Source organism: Salmo trutta, chromosome 14, assembly GCF_901001165.1.
Source record: "Salmo trutta chromosome 14, fSalTru1.1, whole genome shotgun sequence".
NCBI classification, from domain to species: Eukaryota; Metazoa; Chordata; class Actinopteri; order Salmoniformes; family Salmonidae; genus Salmo; species Salmo trutta.
In genome coordinates this window covers 68744620-68771169 of record NC_042970.1, presented here as the reverse complement: position 1 = coordinate 68771169, position 26550 = coordinate 68744620, and the positions used below count along the sequence as shown (strand labels likewise).

The 26550-nt window shown below is 44.7% G+C and overlaps 1 protein-coding gene across 3 annotated transcripts in view; it reads right to left on the bottom strand.

Moving 5' to 3' along the window:
* LOC115147218 (VPS10 domain-containing receptor SorCS1) overlaps positions 1–26550 on the bottom strand; it is a 139676-nt gene that overhangs the window by 22609 nt on the left and 90517 nt on the right. For all 3 annotated transcript variants that reach the window (XR_003866295.1, XM_029689325.1, XM_029689324.1), the window contains exons 5-14: positions 16865–16938; positions 14857–14921; positions 13781–13899; positions 13349–13438; positions 11057–11236; positions 8279–8425; positions 7125–7227; positions 4046–4122; positions 1308–1399; positions 346–453 (exon numbers count right to left, since the gene is read on the bottom strand). Coding sequence is in view for 2 of the 3 variants with exons in the window: in XM_029689325.1 (XP_029545185.1) it covers positions 346–453; positions 1308–1399; positions 4046–4122; positions 7125–7227; positions 8279–8425; positions 11057–11236; positions 13349–13438; positions 13781–13899; positions 14857–14921; positions 16865–16938 (1055 nt within the window). In the remaining variant the exon portion in view is untranslated. The remainder of the gene's footprint in view (positions 1–345; positions 454–1307; positions 1400–4045; positions 4123–7124; positions 7228–8278; positions 8426–11056; positions 11237–13348; positions 13439–13780; positions 13900–14856; positions 14922–16864; positions 16939–26550) is intronic.

The following is a 26550-nucleotide window of genomic DNA, read 5'->3' as shown; positions in this document are numbered from 1 at the left end:
CCATTCATGTTAGGGAAAATGAGCAGTCAGCGCTGCCGTTACTACCAGGGTTTGGATACGAGCAAACTCCCACTCTCGCACATAATGTTAACACATCTAACACGGTTACGGTTCATTCAATCTCAATTCACTATGTTAACATGTCAAACATACTGTTTATCTGCAATCAGATGGGATTTGATTTCACTGTGTGGTGTAGTGGCAGCGCTGTAGTCTATACGGACAACATACAGTAACACTTCTGGGCCAACGTTTGAGTCCTGCATCCAGCCCTTTTCGGCTCCGAGTTTCCCCTTTACCGGTCTCTCCCTCTCATTCAAAAGTGGGTAAATAAAGTTGACTTACGTCATGATGAGAGTCTCCTCCCCCGGCTCCCCTAGTAACCCGTCCACAAACAGGGGCGACATGGTGAAACTGTATTTATTCCACTGTCTCCCCTCGTCGAAACTCATCCTGCGAGAGGAACCATAGAAATATAACTACTTTTGTTCTGTATCTCTATGGGAGAGACCATAGCAATAGAATAAGAACTCCATTAGTGTTTTAAACAGTATTATAGTATTTTATGCTGTATCTTTATGGTAGAAACCACAGCAATATAATAATAACATATACCATAACTGATGGACAGAATTAGAACATATTATAGTGTATAATATTACAGTGTTATATACATCTCTACGGGAGAAAACACAAATCTTCTCCAGTGTCTCATCAAACTGATAAACTGAGTTTAAATTATTCCACCATGACACAGGATATGAGCACTGCATTCTAAAAGGCACTGAAAGGCAAGGCTTACATGACGTAACGAGCAGGGAAAGGTGAAATTTAATGGCAATCGTCAAAGGAGGAGAATATCTCACGGCCTACTGGTTTGGAATTACACTAATCACTTCGTATGTTCTTAGACATACTCATTACGCTATCGGGCTTGTGGGAACGTGAGGATTGAGTCTTCCTCAGAAAGAGAGGAAGGAAAAGAGAGAGAGGAAAAAGAGAGCGAGAGAGAGAGAGAGAGGAAAAGAGATTGAAAGAGAAAGAGAGGAGTGAGGGAGAGAGAAATGAAAGAGAGCGAGAGAAAAAGAGAGAGAGAGGAAAAGAGATTGAAAGAGAAAGAGGAAAAGAGATTGAAAGAGAAAGAGAGAGAGGAAAAGAGATTGAAAGAGAAAGAGAGAGAGGAAAAGAGATTGAAAGAGAAAGAGAGGAGTGAGGGAGAGAGAAAAGAAAGAGAGCGAGCGAGCGAGCGAGAGAGAGAGAGAGAGAGAGAAAGAGTGAGGGGTTGAGAGAGAGGGATAGAGATTCACCATAGGTGTCGGATGGGGAGTGGAGTGTGTCTTATAGCCACCAGGGCTCCTCCTTGGTCCAGGTAGAGAACACTGTACTCCTCATCAAAGATCTGAAAGACAAAAGGTATAAATTATAAACTCATTAAATTACTAGCGTTATTGATTACCAAAACATTTTTGTTTTAGTAGTGGACTTTAATGTTGATGAAAGAGCAACCTAATGAATGAAAGTACACACACATAGGCATGCACACACATACACACACACACACACACAAACCTGAAATGAGTTATGGCTCAAATCAGCATGATGAGAATACATCAGACACCCCTCCCCACATCTCCCTCCCTCTCCCCCACTCTCCCTCCCTCCACCCCTCCCTTCACTCACCCCCCTGGCTCTCTCCATTCACCCCTCCCTCCCTCCCCCTCCACTCCTCTCCCTCTCTCAATCCACCCTCTCTCCCTCCACCCCCCCTCCCTCCAATCCTCTCCCACCTTCTCCCCCTCTCTTCACCCCATCGCTATCCCTCCACCCTCCCTCTCTTCCCGCTCTCTCCCTCTCCACCCCTCTCCCTCCCTGCCTTGACTCACCCCTCTCGCTCTCTCCCTTTCTCCATCCACCTCTCTCCCTCCAGGCCCTCTCCGGCCCTCTCCCTCCGGCCCTCTCCCTCCGGCCCTCTCCCTCCGGCCCTCTCTGTCCACCCCTCTCTGTCCCCCTCTCAATCCCTCTACCCCACTCCCTCCACCCCCTGTCCCTCTTTCCTTCCCTCTTTCCCTCTTTCCCTCGCTCTACCCCTCCCCCCGGCTCTCTCTCTCCACCTCTCCACACCCTCCCTCCCTCCCTCTCCACCCCTCTGTCCCCCTCCCCGTCCCGCTCTCCCTCCGCCCCTCTCCCTCTCCCCACCCCTCCCCGCCTCTGCCACTCCCTTCACCCCTCCCTCTCCCTCCCCTCCCTCCCCGCCTCTGCCACTCCCTTCACCCCTCCCCTCCCTCCCCACCACCCTCTCTCTCTCCCTCCCTCTCTCCCTTCCTTCACAACTCTCCCTTCACCCCTCCCTGTCCTGCTCTCCCTCCCTCTCCCTCTCCCCTCCCTCTCCCTCCTTCCATCTTCACCCCTCTCCCCGCCTCTGCCTCTGCTGCTCCCTTCACCCCTCCCTCTCCCTCCCTCCACCCCTCTCCCTCCAACCCTCTCCCTCCAACCCTGTCCCTCCAACCCTGTCCCTCCAACCCTGTCCCTCTGTCCACCTCTCCACCCCTCTCTATCCCTCTCCCTCCACCCCTCTGTCCCCCTCCACCCCCCTCTGTCCCTCTCCCTCCACCCATCCCTCTCTCCCTTCCTTCACCCCTCTCCCCCTCCACCCTCTCTCCCTCCATCCCACTCTCCCTCCGCCCCTCTCCGGCCCACTCTCCCTCCGCCCCTCTCCGTCCCACTCTCCCTCCGCTCCGTCCCTCTCCCCCTCCGCCCCTCTCCCCTCCACTCCCATCTTCACCCCTCTTCCCGCCTCTGCTGCTCCCTTCACCCCTCCCTCCCCACCCCTCCCTCTTCACCCCTCCCTCTCCCCCCTCCACCCCTCTCCCTCCAACCCTGTCCCTCTGTCCACCTCTCCACCCCTCTCTGTCCCTCTTCCTCCACCCCTCCCTCTCTCCCTTCCTTCACCCCTCTCTCCCTCCACCCCTCTGTCCCTCTCTCCCTCCACCCTCTCTCCCTCCACCCCTCTCAGTCCCCCTCTCCCTCCGTCCCACTCTCCCTCCGCCCCTCTCCGTCTCACTCTCCCTCCGCCCCTCTCCGTCCCACTCTCCCTCCGCCCCTCTCCGTCCCACTCTCCCTCCGCCCCTCTCCGTCCCACTCTCACTCCGCCCCTCTCCGTCCCACTCTCCCTTCGCCCCACTCTCCCTCCACCCCTCTCCGTCCCTCTCCCCCTCCGCCCCTCTCCCCCTCCACTCCCATCTTCACCCCTCTTCCCGCCTCTGCTGCTCCCTTCATCCCCCTCCCCACCCCTTCCTCTTCACCCCTCCCTCCCTCCCTCCCCACCCCTCCCTCCCCACCTCTGCCACTCCCTTCACCCCTCCCTCTCCCTCCACCCCTCTCCCTCCACCCCTCTCCGTCCCTCTGTCCACCTCTCCACCCCTCTCCGTCCCTCTGTCCACCTCTCCACCCCTCTCCCTCCAACCCTGTCCCTCTGTCCACCTCTGTCCCTCTCCCTCCCTCCACCTCTCTCTCCCTCCACCCCTCTCCGTCCCTCTCTCCCTCCGCCCCTCTCTCCCTCCGCCCCTCTCTCCCTCCGCCCCTCTCCGTCCCGCTCTCCCTCCGCCCCTCTCCATCCCGCTCTCCCTCCGCCCCTCTCCCCCTCCATCCCTCTTCCCGCCTCTGTCGCTCCCTTGACCCCTCCTTCTCCCTCCCTCCCCACCACCACCCTCTCCCTCTCCCTCTCCCTCCCTCCCCACCACCACCCTCTCTCCACCCCCTCTGTCCCTCTCCCTCCACCACTCCCACCCTTCACCCCTCTCCCCCTCCACCCCTCTCCCTCCACCCCTGTTCTTCTCTCCCTCCACGTCCCCGTCCCTCTCTCCCTCCCCCTCTCTCCCTCCTTCCTTCCATCTTCACCCCTCCCTCTCCGCCTCTGCCACTCCCTCCACCCACAGGCATGGTTGTACGGGCAAAGGCAGGGTTTATCTGCACTAAATCACAGCGGCGGGTGGCAAGGTGGTGGATTAAACACCATCCTGGGGATCTCTCCCTCCCTCCCTCTTACCTGTCTCCACGTGTTGCCGGCGTCCGAGGTGATGAACATGCTCACGTTGCTGGTGGTCAACTCCGCTCCGATGGAGCCTGAGGAGAGGAGAGGAGTGGGGGGGGGGGTTGGGTGAAGTGTTCAGGATGAGAGAGTCCCGTATGACTTTAGCCAAGTGCTAAACTATTGATATCCTTGTGGGTGTGGGACTGATTTAAATCAAATCCAAAATTCCACAGCTGCCTGTGGAATTCCATAACCTTAATAAAATATGTTTCTTAAATTACAGAAGTGATTGATGTTATTTCTCCCTGAAGGACGCAGATTGTACACTAGAGTCAAAGTCAGTCATGTCCTTTCATACAATGACAACTAAAACGATTCCCTAACACACATTACAGTAATAGAGTCCACTTACAGTGCTGTATTAACCATCCAGTCTCCTCTATCACATAAAGACCTCCGCTATCAGATTGAGGCTGTTGAGTCTACTATAATTACTCCCATTTAGTGGCTAATTAGTCAGGTGGTTTAACAGGAGGCTAGAGGAGAAGTCTCCCTCTCGCTCTCCCCTTCATGTATATATCTACCTCCGATACCTCGTACTACTGCACATTGATCTACCCCTTGTATGCAGCTCCGTTCTTGTATATTATATCCCTCGTGTTACTATTTTTTTTTTTATTCTAATTTCTTCAACTCTGCATTGTTGGGAAGGGCTCGTAAGAAAGCCTTTCACGGTAAAGTCTACACCTGTTGTACTCGCCGCATGTGACAAATGAAACGTGATTGAATTAGATGTGTACCCTAGGATTAAGGGCTTTTATCCAGTGTCGAGGTAAAACAGTGCTCTGCTCAAGTTCCCTATAGCTGTTGCTTTAGAGATCTATCACCCAGCAAAACACTGTCCTTTGCAGTAGCCTACTTTGAATGGATACAGAGATGTGAAAACACTATTTGTGTGTTTGTATGTGAATGACTGGTCCCACAGCTGTTGTCCCAGAGCCATGACTCGGCTAAACACAGTCAGTCAGTTACATTATGGATATATGGTCCCGTGTGGCTCAGTTGGTAGAGCATGGTGTTTGCAACGCCAGGGTTGTGGGTTCGATTCCCACGAGGGACCAGTACGGGAAAAAAATGTATGAAATGTATTCACTACTGTAAGTCGCTCTGGATAAGAGTGTCTGCTATATGACTAAAATATAAAATGTAAATGTAATAATATTCTATATAACGGATACAGAGATGTTCTGTAATAACAATTCTACTTGTACTAGTGATAGATCTTCTGTCATACTATGCCAGTTATACTACCCCGTGAAGTCCTCCAGAGACCCCATGGCACTGTCTAATAGTAGACTAGACCCACTCCTGACTCCTAAGGGGTGTGGAGATATGTCATAGACTAGTCTAGCCCAGCAGGAATTAAAATGCTGCTAAAATGGGAAGCCATTCTGAGACTGATGCTGATCGTGAGTCCAAAATGGCACCCGATTCCCTATTTAGTGCATAGGCTCTGGTCAAAAGTAGTGCACTATATTGGGAACAGGGTGATATTTGGGACACATCATAGTCTCTGATCCTCCTGTGGTTTTTGTTGTACTCCACTAATGGTGGGGAGATGATGAGTGCATCGAGCGGATATGCACTCCTGTGCCTGGATGCCCATTCGGCAGCCATAAAGGGCTAAACCATGATGAGTATAGTTTTGGGCACCACTGTGGGTTTCTGGAATATGGTTTCCTGTGTTAGGCCACAAATTTGAGATGACACAGACAGGCTGCCACCTAGGTTCCTGTGGGAGAGAAAAACTCACTGTGGATGGTAGGGCTGGGTGTTTTGTTTTTTGTCCCTTTTCATACAACAGGTGGGTCTAATCCTGAATGCTGATTGGTTAAAACCACATTCCAGCTGGTGTCTATTCCACAAGTTACCACCGGCTAAAGCTAGACGTTATAATGCCTATTTACTCTGTTCCATCTGACTGCGCAATCCACCGTCTCATCAGCCCAGGCAGGCACTTCATAAACTTTATCTCCATTATAAAAAGCATCTAGACATTATCTCACATTTCTTTTAGACTAATATTTAGTTTTCAACAGCAGAGAAACCTTGCTGTCTGTCTCTCATTGATTCAATATTCAAATTCAATCTCCAGCTGTCCCATAGTAATGAACGTGTCGGGAGTCAGGACGAGACAGATAGGCAGGCAGGCAGCGTTTCTCAGCCAGTTTAAAATCATGAATCAGCTGGCATCATTTTTATTGATGTATACAAAGAAATGTCAATTGAAAAAAAGGTCAAACGAAACAAAGTGCAGCTAGTTTGCAGTCTTTCCAGCTTCAGTTTGAAGTGATTGACTTCATCTCGGGCCTAACAACACCCGTGCCAATATATCCTCCAAACACCGGCTTCTCTGCATTATCACTGAAATAGAAACATGTTCAGTTGGGTGGCAAAGGTGGTATTTTAACATTGCGAAACCATATATTTAGTCTCTGTTCATGTGCAAATGGGAGAATGTCATGGGCCATGTGAAGCCAGTGATGAGCAGTGTGTCACAAAGAGTCAACAGTTCCATACAGCACAATATAAAAGACAATAGAAGGGCACTAGTCAGGCAGTGACTGGAGGAGAAAAAGAAAAAAGGCACTTAAGAGGAACAGCAGGCACTCTGAAGATTCTGTCCCACTCCAGAATTCCCAAGTGTAGCACTTAGCTAGTAAATCTATCTGTATACAACGCACAGTGGTGACAGCGCGGGGACGTCAGTATGGGCCAACAACAAATATTATGCATGGCCGTCCTAAAGTATGCTGGATCAGAAACTTTTCAGGAAGTGCTTTGGGCTGAGTACGTCATTTAAATCCAGATATTTGCAACGTGAATGAAGCCCCCGAGTTGTATAACTGCCAGAGCTTGAAAATTTTAACACAGGATATGTTCTTCCGGAACGATAAGGTTTGTAAATTGTCTAAACTCAACTCATAAAGTCAAAAGAAACACCTCAAGTATCTGAGCTTCACAAAATTTTCGCAATAAACGTAACTTTAAAAATCCACAATGTCACTTTAAAGAAAATCCCATGTTCACCTACCTGAGGCCACAATGATCCCCGGGGCAGAGTCCTTGCTCTCGATATTCCCCGACGTGTAAGGGTTGGCCGATACATGTAGGTGGAGGTGTAGGGAGCAGTATGGCTGGGGAGGAAGGACAAACAGAACAGTTAGACTGACTCATTAACAAACGAGGGGGAATATCTGTCAACAGAATAGACTTAACTGTATGTCAACACAAACACTCTTTAGAGAAGACCCCCAAGCAAATCGAGGTGGGATTTATTGACACACAGGAACGCACGCACAGGAACACACGCACGCATGTGCACACACACACAACCCCCCTCACACAAACTCTACTCCCCATTGGCTCCTTCCACCATTAGTTTTGATTGGAATAACCTTTAGCTACACAATTCTCATTAGGACACTGCAAATGCCAGTTGTGCGAGCATGTGTGTTGTGTGTGTTTAGAAGTTTATTAAAAGGCTGACATTTTCTGACAAATGACTGCATCATACTGGGTGAAGGCGAGGTGCGCTATTGAATCACTAATTACTTTATCAAAGGGTAATTATTTTGGGGTGTATAAAGGGAGCTAAAAAGGGGCTATGCTCTACCCCTTGGCTGACTGGGACCTGTATCTATAATATACACTGTAATAAAGCTGACCATTAGAGCAAATCTGTGTTACTTTTAGACGGCCAACACACTTAACAATTAGAAAGACACCGAATAGAGTTGATATCCACAAACAACAGAGCAAAGGTCTCAACTTTGGCCACTGAAAGTAGCTACTAGCTAGCATGAACAATCAACACTCAAGTTTGTGGAGAAACAAAGAAAAGAAGGGCATAGTTTGTCTCTCTCTTTATGACACATATCCAGCTCTAAACGTGAGATCAGTTTATTGGACTGGATCAAAATCAAAATGGCTGACCTTTCAGCTCCGCTAGCTTCCTCCACTGCACAACCTCCGGAGCGCTCAGCTTTGACGAGCAGTGCTCTTTCAGAGCTCTATCCCCACTCCCTCACCACCGCGGCAACGGCCCGGCTCAGTCAACTTCTGACAAGGCCCAGTTGACAAGTCCAACAGTGTTATGACGTGTGTGTGTGTGTGTGTGTGTGTGTATCCATGTGTGTTTGGTACGTGCGTGCATCTGTGTGTGTGTGTGTTTTTGTGTGTCCTCACTAGTTCACAGCGGATGCTGTTGCCCCTCAGGTCAGCAGTGGGAGCCTGCAGTAGCCTCCAGTCTCTCCCTCTGTTGTAGGTGATATAAGTCTTCACCACGTTGTCCATCTTCTTGTTGGCGAGGAACATCCCTTTTATACCCGCCACCTAGGAGATAGAGATTAGGGAAAACATATTTGGAAGATGTAATTCTTATTTTATATCCTGCTATCAGCACCAAATTTTAGCTGGTCTAAGAATGACTGGTTACTTCAAGGAAGGTTCTAGACCTATTTCTAGGGAAACGGTCAGACACATTGTTCTCAACTGAAAGTGGTCTTATGGTATTTTTTGTCTTTTATTAACATAAAAAGTGCAAAATGTAAGTTTGTTATGAACAAAATACGAGACCAGGCTGTCTCATCAAAACAATGGATGAGGGATAAAAATACCTGACTAATATTACGTATTTTCATAGAGTCTAGACGATAAATCATGTCTTACTTATCTTGTAATACAAACATATATTATATGGTGTTTAGCGAGATGTATTCACGTTTTTATTGTTATAGGATGTTTGTGTGCAGCGCCAGAGGAGATCTACTGTAATATGCTTCATAATATATTGTGCTCTGCTTAATGCAGGAAATATGATTGTGATACAGATGTCAGATCTTAATTAGACCTATATTAATCGCAGCAAAATAATCCTGCAGCAACAGGATTTGAACGTTTAGTCCATAATGTTGCTTGATCGGTGGTTAGGCTGTTAGCTGGCAAAAAGTAGGCTACATAACCGTGTGTTAGTGCGGGTTTTCAGTTCCTTTATGTCAATCACAAAGCTCATCTGTATTTTCTGCAGCGCAGGAAAATTCTCAGCAACGAGAGATCAAATTAAGATCCGACATCTGTAACACAATCACATCTCCCTAATTAAGCAGAGCACAATATATTATGATGCACATTACAGTAGATCCCCTCTAGAACTACACACAAACATCCTAGAACCATAAAAGCGTGATAACATCTTGCTAAAAGCCATTTATTACAAAATAAGTAAGAAGCGATTTATCGACTCTAGAGACTGTAGTAAGATACGTGTGTCCTAAGTTAATCTGACTTGGGGGCTTGGGAAATAACTCTGAATATGAAATTGAGTTGAAGTCCTCACGTGCATCTGCCAAGCACTCCCTTCTCGTCAATAATTGACAGATACTTCAATCTCGCCTGGAGCTCAGATTTTAGCATATGCTGTGTTTCGGGTCCCCGACCCCAATCAAGGGACTGGATTTGATTCTATCGCCGACCGCAAGGCCAAATGAGGGGTTTAGACACGGCTGGTATATCATCAACAGCCTAATTATTTGATTTTCCATGGAGCTGATATCCATTCAGAGCTGCTATTTTCTTCCCTGGCAATCTGGTTTACAGCGGGCCCCTTGTTTGTATCAGGTATGTAAGCTAATGTCTGCAGTTACTCATCAAAGAAAAGAATATGCGCGTCAGCAGTTTGAAACTGCTTCTGTGTTCATTCCAAAGCGCGTTTGAAAATGGAACAGCAACTCGGTTTACTTCCAAAAGTGACAGGAGATTACTTTATTCTCTACACCTCCTGGTTCTTAAACTCTCCCACATTGATCGCTAGTCAATATAATCTAATATTACCGGAGTAGGAAAGAATAGGTCTATTTGGGAAGATTGCATTGAAACGAGGCTGTGTGTGATGGTTATTATCAGTGATTTATTCATTCCATCTGTCAACTGTGTGATTGGAAATCCTTCAATACACCTTGTACTTGGGGGTCGAACACCTTGAAACTGTATAGTTTGTACTTCTGCCAACATTCGATATCATGGCCCCGCAGGGACGCCACACTTCAAAGCCTACTATAGGCATGGGCCTATGTACTGTACCACTAGAGTATGTGGTATAGGTGTCCCAGAGCATAGCTCCATAGGCAGCATTTCACTTCCGGTCTCAGGAAAGATGAAGGCAATTGGTATCTCAAGGTTACACTCTCGTGCAAACCACCTCTGTTTCTACAATTACATGCCAACCTTGAGCATTGTCAACCTGTATGTGTATTACACCTTTTCTCCAGTGTATTTACAGATCAATCATGACATTAAGCATGCTCCTTCGCCACACTCCTGCCTTGTTTCAGTATACTCACTGTATACATATACAAATTATAAATATATATTCTATATGTATATTATGTATATATTATTGAGACAGAGATAGGTAGAGATGAGTAGAGAGACAGAGAGAGAGGACGATTCAGAGAAGCAGTGGAGCCAGGATGACGTATTTGTGCTGCAGGCATCAGTGTTACCCACACAAACAGGTACATCTATCTTATCTCCAGTATATTTACTTTGTACATGTACAGGAGGTCTATCATGACGTATATTTACCTCATACAGCTCTATCATGACATTGTATATTTACCTCATACAGGTCTATCATGACGTTGTATAATATACCTCATACAGGTCTATCATGATGTTGTATACAGTATTTACCTCATACAGGTCTATCATGACGTTGTATAATATACCTCATACAGGTCTATCATGACGTTGTACATTTACCGCATACAGGTTGATCATGACATTGTACATTTACCTCATACAGGTCTATCATGACGTTGTATATTTACCTCATACAGGTCTATCATGGCGTTGCATATTTACCTCATACAGGTCTATCATGACGTTGTATATTTACCTCATACAGGTCTATCATGACTTTGCATATTTACCTCATACAGCTCTATCATGACATTGTATATTTACCTCATACAGGTCTATCATGACGTTGCCCTCGTGCCCCATGCTGCTGACTACGTTCTCCAGGGCCAAGGTGTAGAAGACCCCTCCATTCTCTGACACGTACAGGTTGTAGGTGTCGTTCTGGTTCCACTCCTGCACCGCCGCAACCACCCGGTTCTCATCCGTACTGATCACATGCAGATCCTAGCAGAGAAAGAACGTCAGTGGGTTACATTTGACATTAAGTTGCATATATACTGTATCATGTAATTAATTACAGACTAATATACATTGAGTGTACAAAACATTAGGAACACCTGCTCTTTCAAAGAGAGACTGACCAGGTGAAAACTATTATCCCTTATTGATGTCACTTGTTAAATCCACTTCAACCAGTGTTTATGAAGGGGAGGAGACAGGTTAAAGAAGGATTTTTAAGCATTGAGACAAGGATTGTGTATGTGTGACATTCAGAGGATGAATGGGCAAGACAAAATATTTGTGCCTTTGAATGGGGTATGGTAGTAGGTGCCAGGCGCACCGGTTTGTGTCAAGAGTTTTTCACGCTCAACAGTTTCCTGTGTGTATCAACAATGGTCCACCACCCAAAATATATCCAGCCAACTTGACACAACTTTGGAAAGCAATGGAGTCAACATGGGCCAGTGTCCCTGTGAAACGCTTTCAACACTTTGTAGAGTCCATGCCGCAACAAATTGAGGCTGTTCTGAGGGCAACTCAATATTAGGAAGGTGTTCTTAATGTTTGGTACATTGAGGTAAATGAACATTTAAATTAATCCTTTTTACAGCAATTTTGTTTCATTACAATTCAATAATTAGTTGGTAGCTAACAATTTCAATTAGATTGCATTGGTGAAACAATCAGGTTTAATTAATGACATGCAGGCCAACTGTAATTTCACTTACACAATAAAATAATGACACAATAGTAATTACAGTGAAATTACACTGGAATGAACAACTTAATGAAGAGATTATCAAGCAACAGACTCAAACGTCCAATTTTAAAATCCCCATGTAATTATCAAATTACAGAGGTGATGCAGTATGTAACTCTCAAAATGGTAACAGAAAAACAATCTACTGCTTCAGAAGTAAGTGATCTGATACTATCTCTAACTACTGTAGCTCCCCCCCCCCATGGAGATGATAGTTCAACCCTGACAACTTTTGCATGCATCTACCCATTTAGAATGCATTCTATTAAATCCAGCACATAATAAGGAACGTAACAAAAAAATACGAAAATAACAAATTATAATCGAATCTAACCTCTCCCTTGATTAACCTGAAAAATTGACACTTTGAATCAGTTTTGATTTCCATGTACCCACAATCAACGCCTGTTAATAGTAATATGTCAACGGGTGTATTACAGTGGCCTTTCGAGAACCTCCGTCTACCCAATTTACCATCCCACCCCCGCTGGGTTTAATCAGAAGAATAAATCAGTATCCGACCTCATTCTCACCAACGTAACTCCAGCGAGGAGGATATTACACTTATTAACTTGAATTGTGTGCTCGTCGGCCCGCACTAACACAGAGGGACACAAGCTGTTCTCGCTAGTGAATTTCATCTACCTCTGGCTGCGCCTGCAACACCTCAGTGTGGCGAGAGAAAGAAAGAGACAGAGCGAGAGAGAGCGCGAGAGAGAGCGCGAGAGAGAGAGCGCGAGAGAGAGAGCGCGAGAGAGAGCGCGCGAGAGAGAGCGCGAGAGAGAGAGAGAGAGAGAGAGAGAGAGAGAGAGAGAGAGAGAGAGATTAGGATGGCCCATGGCTTGATTGAATAAAACATGTTTAATTGTCAACGGAGAGGCGGGAAGGCCACAAGAGAGGCCACAGGCATATAGGTGCATTGAATAACAATGCCAGAAACAATGGCAGTTGGTTTTGGCCTCAGTTCACTCATAAATAACAAAGAGATGCTGGATAGAAAGCTACCTGTGTTGTTTCCAGTATTGGTCTCATGATGGCTTAGGTTTGAATTCCCATAGAGATTATTCTTTTGATGCATTTAAGGTAGGTTGAAAGATAGCTATATAACTACTGGACCGGAGTCTGGTCGAGTGGGTAACACTCTTGCTTCTGGAACCATATACTTCTTCCTGCAGCAGGGATCCCGGTTTGTTCCCGGCATGAGCCCTAGACACTTCTGTTCCCTCTACTCGGTCTCCCTGCTTCTGTTCCCTCTACTCGGTCTCCCTGCTTCTGTTCCCTCTACTCGGTCTCTCTGCTTCTGTCCTGGAATGTTGATCGACCATTGTATGCCCATGTGTGTCTGTGGGTTATACCTTAGGCAAGGTGTATTTGGGTAGCTTCATGGGTGTGAAGACTTCCCGCTTGGCTGACACGTAGTAGATCGGACGCCCACCAGTTGACACCTGCAGGTCATGAAACCATTGAATGAAAACACATTCAAGATATACGACCCATCAAGCGTACTACATACTAAATCCCTGATTAATATAACCTGTTATAATACATTTCCAATAAACGTATTACATGGTCTCTCTCGCACACACACACACACACACACACACACCCCTTTGGATTACATCAATAAAACACGTTTATCAGTAAAACGCACCAATCCCAAAAATACATAGCCTTAAAATAAACACTTAAGAGTAAAATGATCTTCAACATGTCTGATAATCCTATTACATGTTCTCTTACACACAAACCTCTGTTCTGGTTCACGTCAGATATGGGCAATTACCTACCTGGACAAACACATACTCGTCTTGCACCACAAGGGAATTGGGGTCAATGTAGCCAGGGAACGGCTTGCCCTTATTGGCCTCAGTGCAGTTCTGCAGCTTGCAGGTGACGTACAGCGCCTCTGCACACAAGGAGAGAAGAAACCGCAGCCATTGAACCAATGACCATATTAGCCAATGGGGGACAGGCAGCCTTCACCGCGAGCTAGCCTTCCATCAGGTGTCTCACATTAATTGCATCAATAAAGTGGCGAGCAAAAAGCGAGGGGAAAGCAGATGGTGGACCAGGGAGGACAATTGCTTTCTTTCCCTTCAACAGCGGTGTGAGGTGGGGAGCGAGGTGTGGGACTGGCTGTCCCTGTGTGTTAGGCTTCAGCTAACTATGTTGTCTGGTTTACACAGTGAGCCGCGTGACCAATGGTGATGGCCATACAGGGGCAAGGCTTGCACTGTCACAAGGGTGTCTGTATCTGTGGTGGCTGCTAACTGGGGGTGATTCTGCCACTCCGGCCAAAAGGGTGGTTGTTTGCTTTCTGTCAGGGATTAGAGGGAAGTTTCTATTTTTGTCTATTGAGTTGAGGACCGGGGAGAATACCCCTTAAGTTTTGAGAGATGTATCCCCAGTACAATGGCGTAGATTAACTATGAGGTTACCTCCATATCTGTCTCAACCTTTTGACGTTAGGATACATGGTCAATATAACATGTTCATGACAGAGTAGAAAAATATCAACTGTGAATTGGTATTGTATCATGCATATTGCGTCACTGTATCAGGTAGATCCATTCAAATGAATTCTGTTCTGCCAAACCACAGACAGCTGGCCATTGGGTTTCCATCCATTCCATTGACATTCAGAATGTTGAGCATCTGGATCACTCTGGTTTTAAAGGCATTCTAATATATGCATTACTTTTCTCAATTGTCATTGTGTGTCCCCCACGCCTTTAAATCGTGTGGCTCATAGCCCTTCATACCCTCTCAATCCCTTTCCACTTTAGTTCAAGGCTCATGGTACAGTAGAGACACCGGGAAAATTGAGGAACAGAGCAGGAACTCTGAAAATGTAATTACTCACGTCCTTCAGAGATGATGGTTTCCAGGTGAATTAAGCCCGGTTCTTTGTCTAAACCCGTTTTTGACCTGCGAGGGAAAAGACAAATTTCTTTCAGGTACATCACTATCCTTTAGCAAGGAAAGACAGAAGGATATCACTGATGCTACCGAGCCTATACGTACCTTCTTATCCCTGACATTGCTTGTCAGATAAATTCAGAACACTGAGGGGAAATGACAACCAGAATGACAATTGCCAGAAACTTCAAGGGCCCCAGGCTATACCCCTGTGGAACACCTCAAAAGGTTGTACATTGAGGTAAAAAGGAAAACTTCCTCAGGTGTTGCATGTGATGTTACCGTGTTCAAGGCAAAACCTTACAAAACTGCCCTTACTTTCCTGACAGATTGATGGGGAACGCATCCTGACATCATTAGTAAGAGGGAAAGTAATTGATTTGCTTGCTCAGAACGCCCGCAGACACGGTGCAGGTACACAAAATCATTACAGGCCTGAAATATTTACTTAAAATCAGAGGGATATCTTCATAGAGCAAAGGAGACAGCACACAAAGGGAAAGGATGTCACGCACAGAGCCCACCCCTCGATCTTAAATATGGCAGTTTTTGTCAGTATTGGTGATTTCCCAGATAAAATGCATCATCTCTAGTTCTCCCTCATTCGCTCTTCTAAGGGTGAACAACCATTCTTTAAGCTCACCTATTTCAAATCTCAGACTGTACTAGAGGATGAGTTTGAACCTACAGCATCTACAATGTGAGAAGATGTAAGGGGCAGTAATAATGATTTGACGTTTCATTAACTGTGATGTTGTCTCCCTTGAGACTAGTGGTAAAAATTAGGAGAAGGATTGTCATGAGATGGAGCTCTTGCCTCACATAAACTCAGAGAGGATGTGATCTATAGACGTGATCCAGATTCAACTACAATGGTCTGAGTCAGAAAGGAAGTTTCCCAAAACCTTATTAACAGGGTTCACACAGTCCTAAAAATACATCTCACTCACTCAAGGAGTGCAGAAGCAAACCCTCTAGGCATCCTCCTCCCAGAACTGCCTAGCTTGTTACCACTGACAGTTTCTCACGAATTTACTCAACAAAAGCTTTTTTTATACATCCGACTTAAGCCAGTTGTGTTAAAAATGACTGGATTTGACAGTTCGTGTCTGGACAGCTACGTGGGACCAGCTACGAAGTAGAACAGATGGAGAACAGAGGAGGATAACAAGAAACGAAACAGTAAAAGGAAGATCAAATCCCTGCAGAATATAGATAGAAGACGAGCATTCTCATGGGGTGGATTTGACTGACACGGTCAAGTAAGGTCATGCTTTCGAAAGACCTAGGGCTATATAGTTCAAACAGAAGATCAAATCAAACTACAATGCTCTTATTATCAAGTATTATCAAGGACTGCTGTATCCCATGACAGAAAAGTAAAAAACAAAAGAATAATATATTTTTTGCAGTATTAATTGTACAAGGTAATTCATGCATATCCAAATCCATTTAACGCCCTCAAATTAACATTCCAAACGTAACTCCAAAACCTTGCATATAACCTTGCTTTAGGAATAACATTGAACAGGATCCTCCAGAGCTCCAACAGGTCCAACTGAAATCACAAAACTGATCCAAAATCCAACTCATGTGTTGACTACTCTGTCTGTTCACATTCCCTTGTTCACTAGCACCGCTCGACCAAACGAAGACCACATCGTTAGCTGCATTCCAAATGCTGAACCATTCAGCATAGTGAGTTCACTAACAAGCCCTAACGGGCCGCTGCATTCGTTAGAAGTCTGAACCTCTTTGGAGTGTCAGTACCTTGCTATCTCATGTTGAGAAAGAACAGGCGCAGACTCATCAATAATGTAATGCAAAGAAGATGATTCACTCTGGCATATATCCTTCCATTAAGAATGTGGAAAGACCAAAAAGGATTTCAATGTATAGTTAGTCTCGACATTAGGAAAGACAGGAAGAAGGTTATAGGTTGCTGTGCTTACCAGTAGAATCGATTGGGGGCCACCCTCTCATGGACAAGTTGCCACCTCCTTCCAAACTCCACCGAGCTGTACAGCTGTGGGGAGAAAGCCGATGGGAATTACATACTGTATTCAGTCAGACAAGACAGATTAAATGAATACTGTAAAATAAACATTCAACACAAACCCTAAAAGTCCAGATATAGTTTACTTTAATTCAAATAGTTTAGCATTTTCCCATTACAGTCAATGTGATACAATATGAGCATAACTCGTTATATAATTAGTCCTGTTCACTTCACAAATGATGCGATCATGCAATTACTTCTACTTCTGTAGGAAAAATTGCTCTCAAGATAATTTACATTCTTGAGAAGCTATGTTACCTACATGGCACAAGAGGGCAACAAAAATGTGCCTCAGAAGAATCCCCAGAACAGGGCTGAAGCTGAGGACACGATCTGTCAATTCTCCACACATTCCTTCCATGTGAAAACCCCACACACATTCCTATGTTAAATATGAAGCTGTTAAAGGGATTGTGTATAGTGAGGGTGTCATTGTACTGGAGATATGGCTACATACTCCTAACAAGGCTACAGAACAGCGGGGAGGGGGGGGGGGGGGGGCTGATGTGTGTGCGTGTTGGGGAGCCTAGCAGGGGAGCCGCGGCACAGCCCGTGGTCCCAATGTGAGCATTGTTTCACTAGTCAGCACTTCGGTAGGTTGCTGAGATATCCCAATCTCTACTGAGAGCTGCTACACAGAGATGGTTCACACACACAGAGAGATATCACAGTCTCTATCGGGAGATGGTATGAGCCGAGGGGGGATTCTTTCAAGAAACAGGAAAGCTTATTTGGGGAAGGAAGCATGGTACAATTGAATATCCTGAATAAGCATGGAATAAATGCCTTTTGTTTGCTTCTTTTTTCACTATTTATAGTGGAGTCAGTATTTTTTTTTCTTACTAACTGGTTACTGTGAACTATCCAAGGTAATTGGATAGAATAATGTCAATATTGGGCTTTGTTTTTTGTTTGTTGTTTTCTGAGCTTAATGAGTTTACTGCTGTCCAGCCAATAAGGCGCAAACCTTGTGAGAATGGTCAAGTTGTGAAAGTTTGGATGTGTTACTTTTTTTTTTTTACAAAAACAGCTGCGACAGCTAAACCAAATTATGTATTCGTTTACTGATTACAGCAGAGAAGTCAACGAGGCGTAAGACTTTATTTAATTGTTTTAGTTTGTGGACTTTTTCCCATTTTAAACGTGAGCAATCAAGCATAACATGTAAACAGTAATTTGTTAACGGCCGACTGAATGGTGATACTGTTTGTTTATATTTGTTTATTTTTTTAAATTGTAGTTATTTACTCTTTCCTGAAGGGTGTCAAGGCCTCAGTGAACAGACCTCAATATCAGCACATTTTCATTCAAATAATCCCCTTGACAATTATTGTTATTCAATTGATAATCATGTTTATCAAACTAATCCGAACCACTATTAAAGCCAAGCTGAATTGCAGGCATTTGAACTGTAGTGAATTGATATTCCATTACGTAAGGTCTTTAACAAGGTCTTTACACAATAGTCTTCAAACAACACCAGTGACGGCCAACCATTAAGGTCTTCAGTCCACAACACATACTAATACCATTTGTAACATCATTAACCATTCCATAACATTAGATCAGGTTGAACACGCTACTATGCATGTACTGTACTGCACTGCACTGCATATGTACTATACAGTCTGTTCCTTCCATACCATATGTGCCATATAAAATATCTACCTATGAGCATATGCAATTCTGGCCACAGAACATGGTCACTATATTTCTATGTCAATACATGGCAGTGGAAAATGTGAAAAATGCTATTTGAACTGAGCTATGACTTTCATAAGGAACAGAGTTAAATTAAACAGATGCAAGAAGGGGTAGAGAGGCAGGAAATCACTCTGGCTAATTAGCTAACCCCCACACTGAGGTTGTGTCTCAAATTGCACCCTATTCCCTAGTTAGTGCAATCATTTTAACCAGGGCCCATATGGATCTGGTCAAAAGTAGTGCATCATATAGGGAATAGGGTGCCATTTGAGACACATGCAGTGTTAGCACTTAGTCAGGCAAGTCGGAGAGGAGGGAGAGGGATTTGTACATTGAAATACGGACTGGCTAGAGAGCCAGTTTCTCAATCTAGGAAATGCCAAGGAGGAATAGCTCCAAGGCACCATAGAGAGTAAATAAAGAGAAGGGGAAAGACGGGAGCAGGAGAGAAAGGGAGGGAGGGAGACGAGGGGAGGGTGTGAGAGATTGAGAGAGAGCGAGAGAGAGCGAGATTAAAATAGACAGAGAAAGGCAGAGATAGAAAGAGAAAAGTCAAGAAAGTAGTGAGGGTGTATAGAGCCTGGCATACATATATATATATATATATATATATATATATATATATATATATATACATATATATACACACACGGCCAGGTGCATCCTATAACAACAGCAAAAAAAACTCCCGAAGTACAATAAGAATCTCCCCTGGAAAAAGTATTATTATTATTTATCAGATGTGAAACATTAGGCCCAAATTGCTCTGGCTGCAAGCAAGGCATTTTATTAATGGTAATGGTCATTCTCAAAATGGCTATATATCACAGGTCTGGAATATATCTTTTGCATAATAACCTTCTCTCTTGTCTTAGTAGTTCACCAACAATTACCATCACAAGACAGTGTCTCATGTATTAGATGATTATTTACTCGCTAAAAATATGCACTTCATTCCCTTAGACTCCGATATCAATTAATTATAAGCACAATGTTTATATGTTTGTCTGATTCATCGAGCTTAAATGGGGATATGAAATCCCTGAGTCATGGAGAAAAGGTATTAGTCAAACCATTGGTCTAAGGGTACATAATACACATTTAACCTTTGTGAAGGTGCTTATGATTGTTTATCGGGGTTCACCTCTGTTGGTTTTGCTTTCTCATCAAGTTATTGGAAGGAATGCCGGGACTACATTTAACGGACGAGGAGTTTAAAGGGAAATCTATTTCTTATTCATCATCTCCAGCACCACCCCAACATTAACATATGTGAAAATGGCGCATTTCTATGTTTTGTAGTAAAAACAATAGAGAAAGATTAGTCTTTCCAAAGACATCAACCAATTAGTAGAGAATTAGTAGGCAATGCCTACTCACAATTGGTCAGAATCACACGATGCACATCTTCCTCTATATTTTTTTTACTACCAAATTTGTCAAATATGTTGATGTTGGGTGTGGTGCTGGAGATGATGAATTTGAAGTTTAAAAATTGTGAAGTTTCCTTTTAAGGGACTTCGGTATTGGTCCTCAAAAGTCCCCATGCAGCAAAAGAAAGTCCTCATGTAGGGCCATCTATAGGACTCTATAAAATATATGAAGTATGTTGAGTGTATACAGTGCATTTGGAAAGTATTTAGAACCATTCCCTTTTTCCACTATTTATTCTGTTACAGCCTTATTCTAAAATGGATACAACAATTTCTTTCCCCTCAATCAATCTACACAATACCCCATAATGACAAAGCTGAAAAACATCCCCACAGCATGATGCTGCCACCACCATGCTTCACCGTAGAGAGATTGGGAAACTAGTCAGGAATGAGGGAAAGATGAACGGAGCAAAGTACAGAGAGATCCTTGATGAGAACCTGTTCCAGAGCGCTCAGGACCACAGACTGGGGCGAAGGTTCACCTTCCAGCAGGACAACAACCCGAAGCACACAGCCAAGACAACGCAGGAGTGGCTTTGGAAAAGTCTCTGAATGTCCTTGAGTGGCCCAGCCAGAGCTTGGACTTGAACCCGATAAAACATCTCTGGACCTGAAAATAGATGTGCAGCAACACTCTCCATCCAACCTGACAGAGTTTGAGGATCTACAGAGGAAAATGGGAAAAACTCCCCAAATACAGGTGTGCCAAGAGTGTAGCGTCATACCCAAGAAGAATCAAGGCTGTAATCGCTGCCAAAGGTGGTTCAACAAAGTACTGACTAAAGGGACTGAATACTTATGTAAATGTGATATGTTTTTTTTTTAATACATTTGCAAAAATATCTAAAAACCTGTTTTTGCTTTGTCGTTATGGAGTATTGCGTGTAGATTGATGAGGAAAAAAACGATTTAATCAATTTTAGAATAAGGCTGTAACGTAACAAAATGTGGAAAAAGTCAAGGAGCCTGAATACATTCTGAATGCACTGTATATGGAGTGTATGGCTCTATATACGGCTTTGGTCTCAGCCACAAGAACTGAATTAATTCAAGTATGAGCAAATCAGTTTGAGCAAGTTATGACTAATTGATTTTGCCACTCAGTTGAACTTAAACATATTACACAGTCTAGTGTCGTTATGTCAACAGTCATCAACCCACTGTGTGAATGCTACTCGCTTTCAGGAAAGTTCAGGGCTACATTCAGGACTACTTTTAGCTTACATCCACCGACACCAATCAAGTCTCTAATTCGTCTAATCTCTCTCTCTCCCTTTGTCATATCTGAATATGAGTAATGAGTCAGACAATAGCCTCTCGCCATGGTTACGCCACTCAATTACCGGCAGAGAAAATAGTCCAACTGATGCTGCCTCACCCCTCACCCTCGCCCTGACTCATAACAGCTCACCTTGTTTTGATGTCTGACAGAGGGCAAAACCGACAGAAGACAGAAAGCCTCTGATGACAAAAGAGACAGTAGCTAGCTACCAGATACAGTAGTTAAGTGATCTCTCTCTGTGTGTGTGTGTGTGTGTTTTCTAGAAGTCCCTCAATCTAGGACATGCAAATAATGAGGAGAAATAGCTCTAAGGGCCCACTGCAAGAGAAATGAAGGAAAGGGAGTAGGGGAGAGGGAGTGAGGAAGGAATGGAGGGAGGTAGAGAGGTTGCCTGATGACTCAAACTGAATTCTTCCGCTGCTCGTCTAAGACTGCCATCATTGAAGCCATTTGTCGTGACGTCAAAATGAGGGGTGTTGTACAAAACAAAGTCATCAGTGATAGGATCACTTCTAATCAATCAGGTTATCAAAGCCAGTATTCAAACCCACTGCTTTACTCACGTGTGTTCTGGCTCTGGCCCAACCCATAGGCTTCTGGGACCAATCAAAATGGTTAGAATTTGTTTGCATTCAAGAAATCGTCGGGGGAGGTACTTGTATTCAGACTCATTGCGGAGAATGAACTAACACTCGTGGGCGTGGCGTAGCATTTACAGTGAGGGAAAAAAGTATTTGATCCCCTGCTGATTTTGTACGTTTGCCCACTGACAAATGATCAGTCAATAATTTTAATGGTAGGTTTATTTGAACAGTGAGATACAGAATAACAAAAAAATCCAGAAAAACACATGTCAAAAATGTTATAAATTGATTTGCATTTTAATGGGAGAAATAAGTATTTGACCCCTCTGCAAAACATGACTTAGTACTTGGTGTCAAAACCCTTGTTGGCAATCACAGAGGTCAGACGTTTCTTGTAGTTGGCCACCAGGTTTGCACACATCTCAGGAGGGATTTTGTCCCACTCCTCTTTGCAGATCTTCTCCAAGTCATTAAGGTTTCGAGGTTGACGTTTGGCAACTCGAACCTTCAGCTCCCTCCACAGATTTTCTATGGGATTAAGGTCTGGAGACTGGCTAGGCCACTCCAGGACCTTAATGTGCTTCTTCTTGAGCCACTCCTTTGTTGCCTTGGCCGTGTGTTTTGGGTCATTGTCATGCTGGAATACCCATCCATGACCCATTTTCAATGACCTGGCTGAGGGAAGGAGGTTCTCACCCAAGATTTGACGGTACATGGCCCCGTCCATCGTCCCTTTGATGCGGTGAAGTTGTCCTGTCCCCTGAGCAGAAAAACACCCCCAAAGCATAATGTTTCCACCTCCATGTTTGACGGTGGAGATGTTGTTCTTGGGGTTATAGGCAGCATTCCTCCTCCTCCAAACACGGCGAGTTGAGTTGATGCCAAAGAGCTTCATTTTGGTCTCATCTGACCACAACACTTTCACCCAGTTGTCCTCTGAATCATTCAAACTTCAGACGGGCATGTATATGTGCTTTCTTGAGCAGGGGGACCTTGCGGACGCTGCAGGATTTCAGTCCTTCACAGCGTAGTGTGTTACCAATTGTTTTCTTGGTGACTATGGTCCCAGCTGCCTTGAGATCATTGACAAGATCCTCCTGTGTAGTTCTGGGCTGATTCCTTACCGTTGTCATGATCATTGCAACTCCACGAGGTGAGATCTTGCATGGAGCCCCAGGCCAAGGGAGATTGACAGTTCTTTTGTGTTTCTTCCATTTGCGAATAATCGCACCAACTGTTGTCACCTTCTCACCAAGCTGTTTGGCGATGGTCTTATAGCCCATTCCAGCCTTGTGTAGGTCTACAATCTTGTCCCTGACATCCTTGGAGAGCTCTTCGGTCTTGGCCATGTTGGAGAGTTTGGAATCTGATTGATTGATTGCTTCTGTGGATAGGTGTCTTTTATACAGGTAACAAACTGAGATTAGGAGCACTCCCTTTAAGAGTGTGCTCCTAATCTCAGCTCGTTACCTGTATAAAAGAGACCTGGGAGCCAGAAATCTTTCTGATTGAGAGGGGGTCAAATACTTATTTCCCTCATTAAAATGTAAATCAATTTATAACATTTTTGACATGCGTTTTTCTGGATTTTTTTGTTGTTATTCTGTCTTTAACTGTTCAAATAAACTAAAATAACTAAAAAATAAAAATAAAAGACTGATCATTTCTTTATCAGTGGGCAAACGTACAAAATCAGCAGGGGATCAAATACTTTTCCCCCCTCACTGTATCTGGAGCAAGGAGTCTGGGTAATCAGGTAGAGAGGGGGGGTAGGTAGAGGGGGGGGGGGGTAGGTAAGGAGAGAGTGAGTGATTGAAAGAAAGGGAGGAAAAGAGAGAAAGATTGAGAGAACGAGAGGGTGCACATATACTGCTCAAAAAAATAAAGGGAAAACTTTAACAACACATCCTAAATCAGAATGTCTTCCCTGTGGCTCAGTAGGTAGAGCATGGTGTTTGCAACACCAGGTTTGTGGGTTCGATTCCCATGGGGGGGCAAGTACAAAAAAAAAAAAAAAAAAAGAATGCATGAAATGAATGCACTCACTACTGTAAGTCGCTCTGGATAAGAACATCTGCTAAATGACTAAAATGTAAATGAATGAAAGAAATAATCTTATTAAATACTTTTTTCTTTACATAGTTGAATGTGCTGACAACAAAATCACACAAAAATAATCAATGGAAATCCAATTTATCAACCCATGGAGGTCTGGATTTGGAGTCACACTCAAAATTAAAGTGGAAAACCACACTACAGGCTGATCCAACTTTGATAATGTCCTTAAAACAAGTCAAAATGAGGCTCAGTAGTGTGTGTGGCCTCCACGTGCCTATATGACCTCCCTACAACGCCTGGGCATGCTCCTGATGAGGTGGCGGATGGTCTCCTGAGGGATCTCCTCCCAGACCTGGACTAAAGCATCCGCCAACTCCTGGACAGTCTGTGGTGCAACGTGGCGTTGGTGGATGGAGCGAGACATGATGTCCCAGATGTGCTCAATTGGATTCAGGTCTGGGGAACAGGCGGGCCAGTCCATAGCATCAATGCCTTCCTCTTGCAGGAACTGCTGACACACTCCAGCCACATGAGGTCTAGCATTGTCTTGCATTAGGAGGAACCCAGGGCCAACCGCACCAGCATATGGTCTCACAAGGGGTCTGAGGATCTCATCTCAGTACCTAATGGCAGTCAGGCTACCTCTGGCGAGCACATGGAGGGCTGTGCGGCCCCACAAAGAAATGCCACCCCACACCATGACCCACCGCCAAACCGGTCATGCTGGAGGATGTTGCAGGCAGCAGAACGTTCTCCACGGGGTCTCCAGACTCTGTCACGTCTGTCACGTGCTCAGTGTGAACCTGCTTTCATCTGTGAAGAGCACAGGGCGCCAGTGGCGAATTTGCCAATCTTGGTGTTCTCTGGCAAATGCCAAACGTCCTGCACGGTGTTGGGCTGTAAGCACAACCCCCACCTGTTGACGTTGGGCCCTCATACCACCCTCATGGAGTCTGTTTCTGACCGTTTGAGCAGACACATGCACATTTGTGGCCTGCTGGAGGTCATTTTGCAGGGCTCTGGCAGTGCTTCTCCTGCTCCTCCTTGCACAAAGGCGGAGGTAGCGGTCCTACTGCTGGGTTGTTGCCCTACTACGGCCTCCTCCACGTCTCCTGATGTACTGGCCTGTCTCCTGGTAGCGCCTCCATGCTCTGGACACTACGCTGACAGACACAGCAAACCTTCTTGCCACAGCTCGCATTGATGTGCCATCCTGGATGAGCTGCACTACCTGAGCCACTAGTGTGGGTTGTAGACTCCGTCTCATGCTACCACTAGAGTGAAAGCACCGCCAGCATTCAAAAGTGACCAAAACATCAGCCAGGAAGCATAGGAACTGAGAAGTGGTCTGTGGTCCCCACCTGCAGAACCACTCCTTATTGGGGGTGTCTTGCTAATTGCCTTTAATTTCCACCTGTCTATTCCATATGCACAACAGCATGTGAAATTTATTGTTAATCAGTGTTGCTTCCTAAGTGGACAGTTTGATTTCACAGAAGCTTGATTGACTTGGAGTTACATTGTGTTGTTTAAGTGTTCCCTTTATTTTTTTGAGCAGTGTATATTAAACCTGTATGCTGTATACACTGAGTGTACAAAACATTATGAACACCTGGCTCTTTCCATGACAGACTGACCAGGTGAAAGCTATGATCCCTTATTGATGTCACTTGTTAAATCTACTTCAATCAGTGTAAAAGAAGCGGAGGAGACAGGTTAAAGAAGGATTTTTAAGCTATGAGACAATTGAGACATGGATCTTGAACGGGGTATGGTCGTTCTTGACACCGGTTTGTGTCAAGAACGGCAATGCTGCTGGGTTTTTCATGCTCAACAGTTTCCTGTGTGTAGCAAGAATGGCCTATCTCTCAAAGGACATCCAGCCAACTTGACAACTGTGGGAAACTTTGGAGTCAACATGGGCTGGCATCCCTGTAGAATGCTTTCGACACCTTGTAGAGTCAATGCCCTGACAAATTGAGGCTGTTCTGAGGACCAAAGTGGGAGGGGGGGGGAGGTTTGCTTCAACTCAATATTAGTAAGCTATTCTTAATGTTTTGTACACCCGGTGTATATGCATGGCCAGGTGCATCTTATAACTACAGCCAAACACCTCCCAAGGTACACTAAGTACCTCCTCAGGAAAAAAAAGAGAAACATTAATTATTTATCAGATGTGAAACATTAAGCCCAAATTGCTCTGGCTGCAAGCAAGGCATTTATTAATGGTAATGGTCATTCTCAAAATTGCTATAAATCGCAGGTCTGGAATATATCTTTTACATATTACCATCTCTTGCCTCAGTAGTTCATCGGTAATTACCATCATCAGACAGCGTCTCATATATTAGATGGTTATTTATTCTTAAAACATATGCACTTCATTCCCATGGACTAGAATGTTGATGATTAATCGCCACATTTTTTATACCTTTGATGCCTTGCCTGAAAATACTGTAGGGGATATCAAATCCCTGAGTCATGGAGAAAAGGAATTAGTCAAACGCTCGGTCTA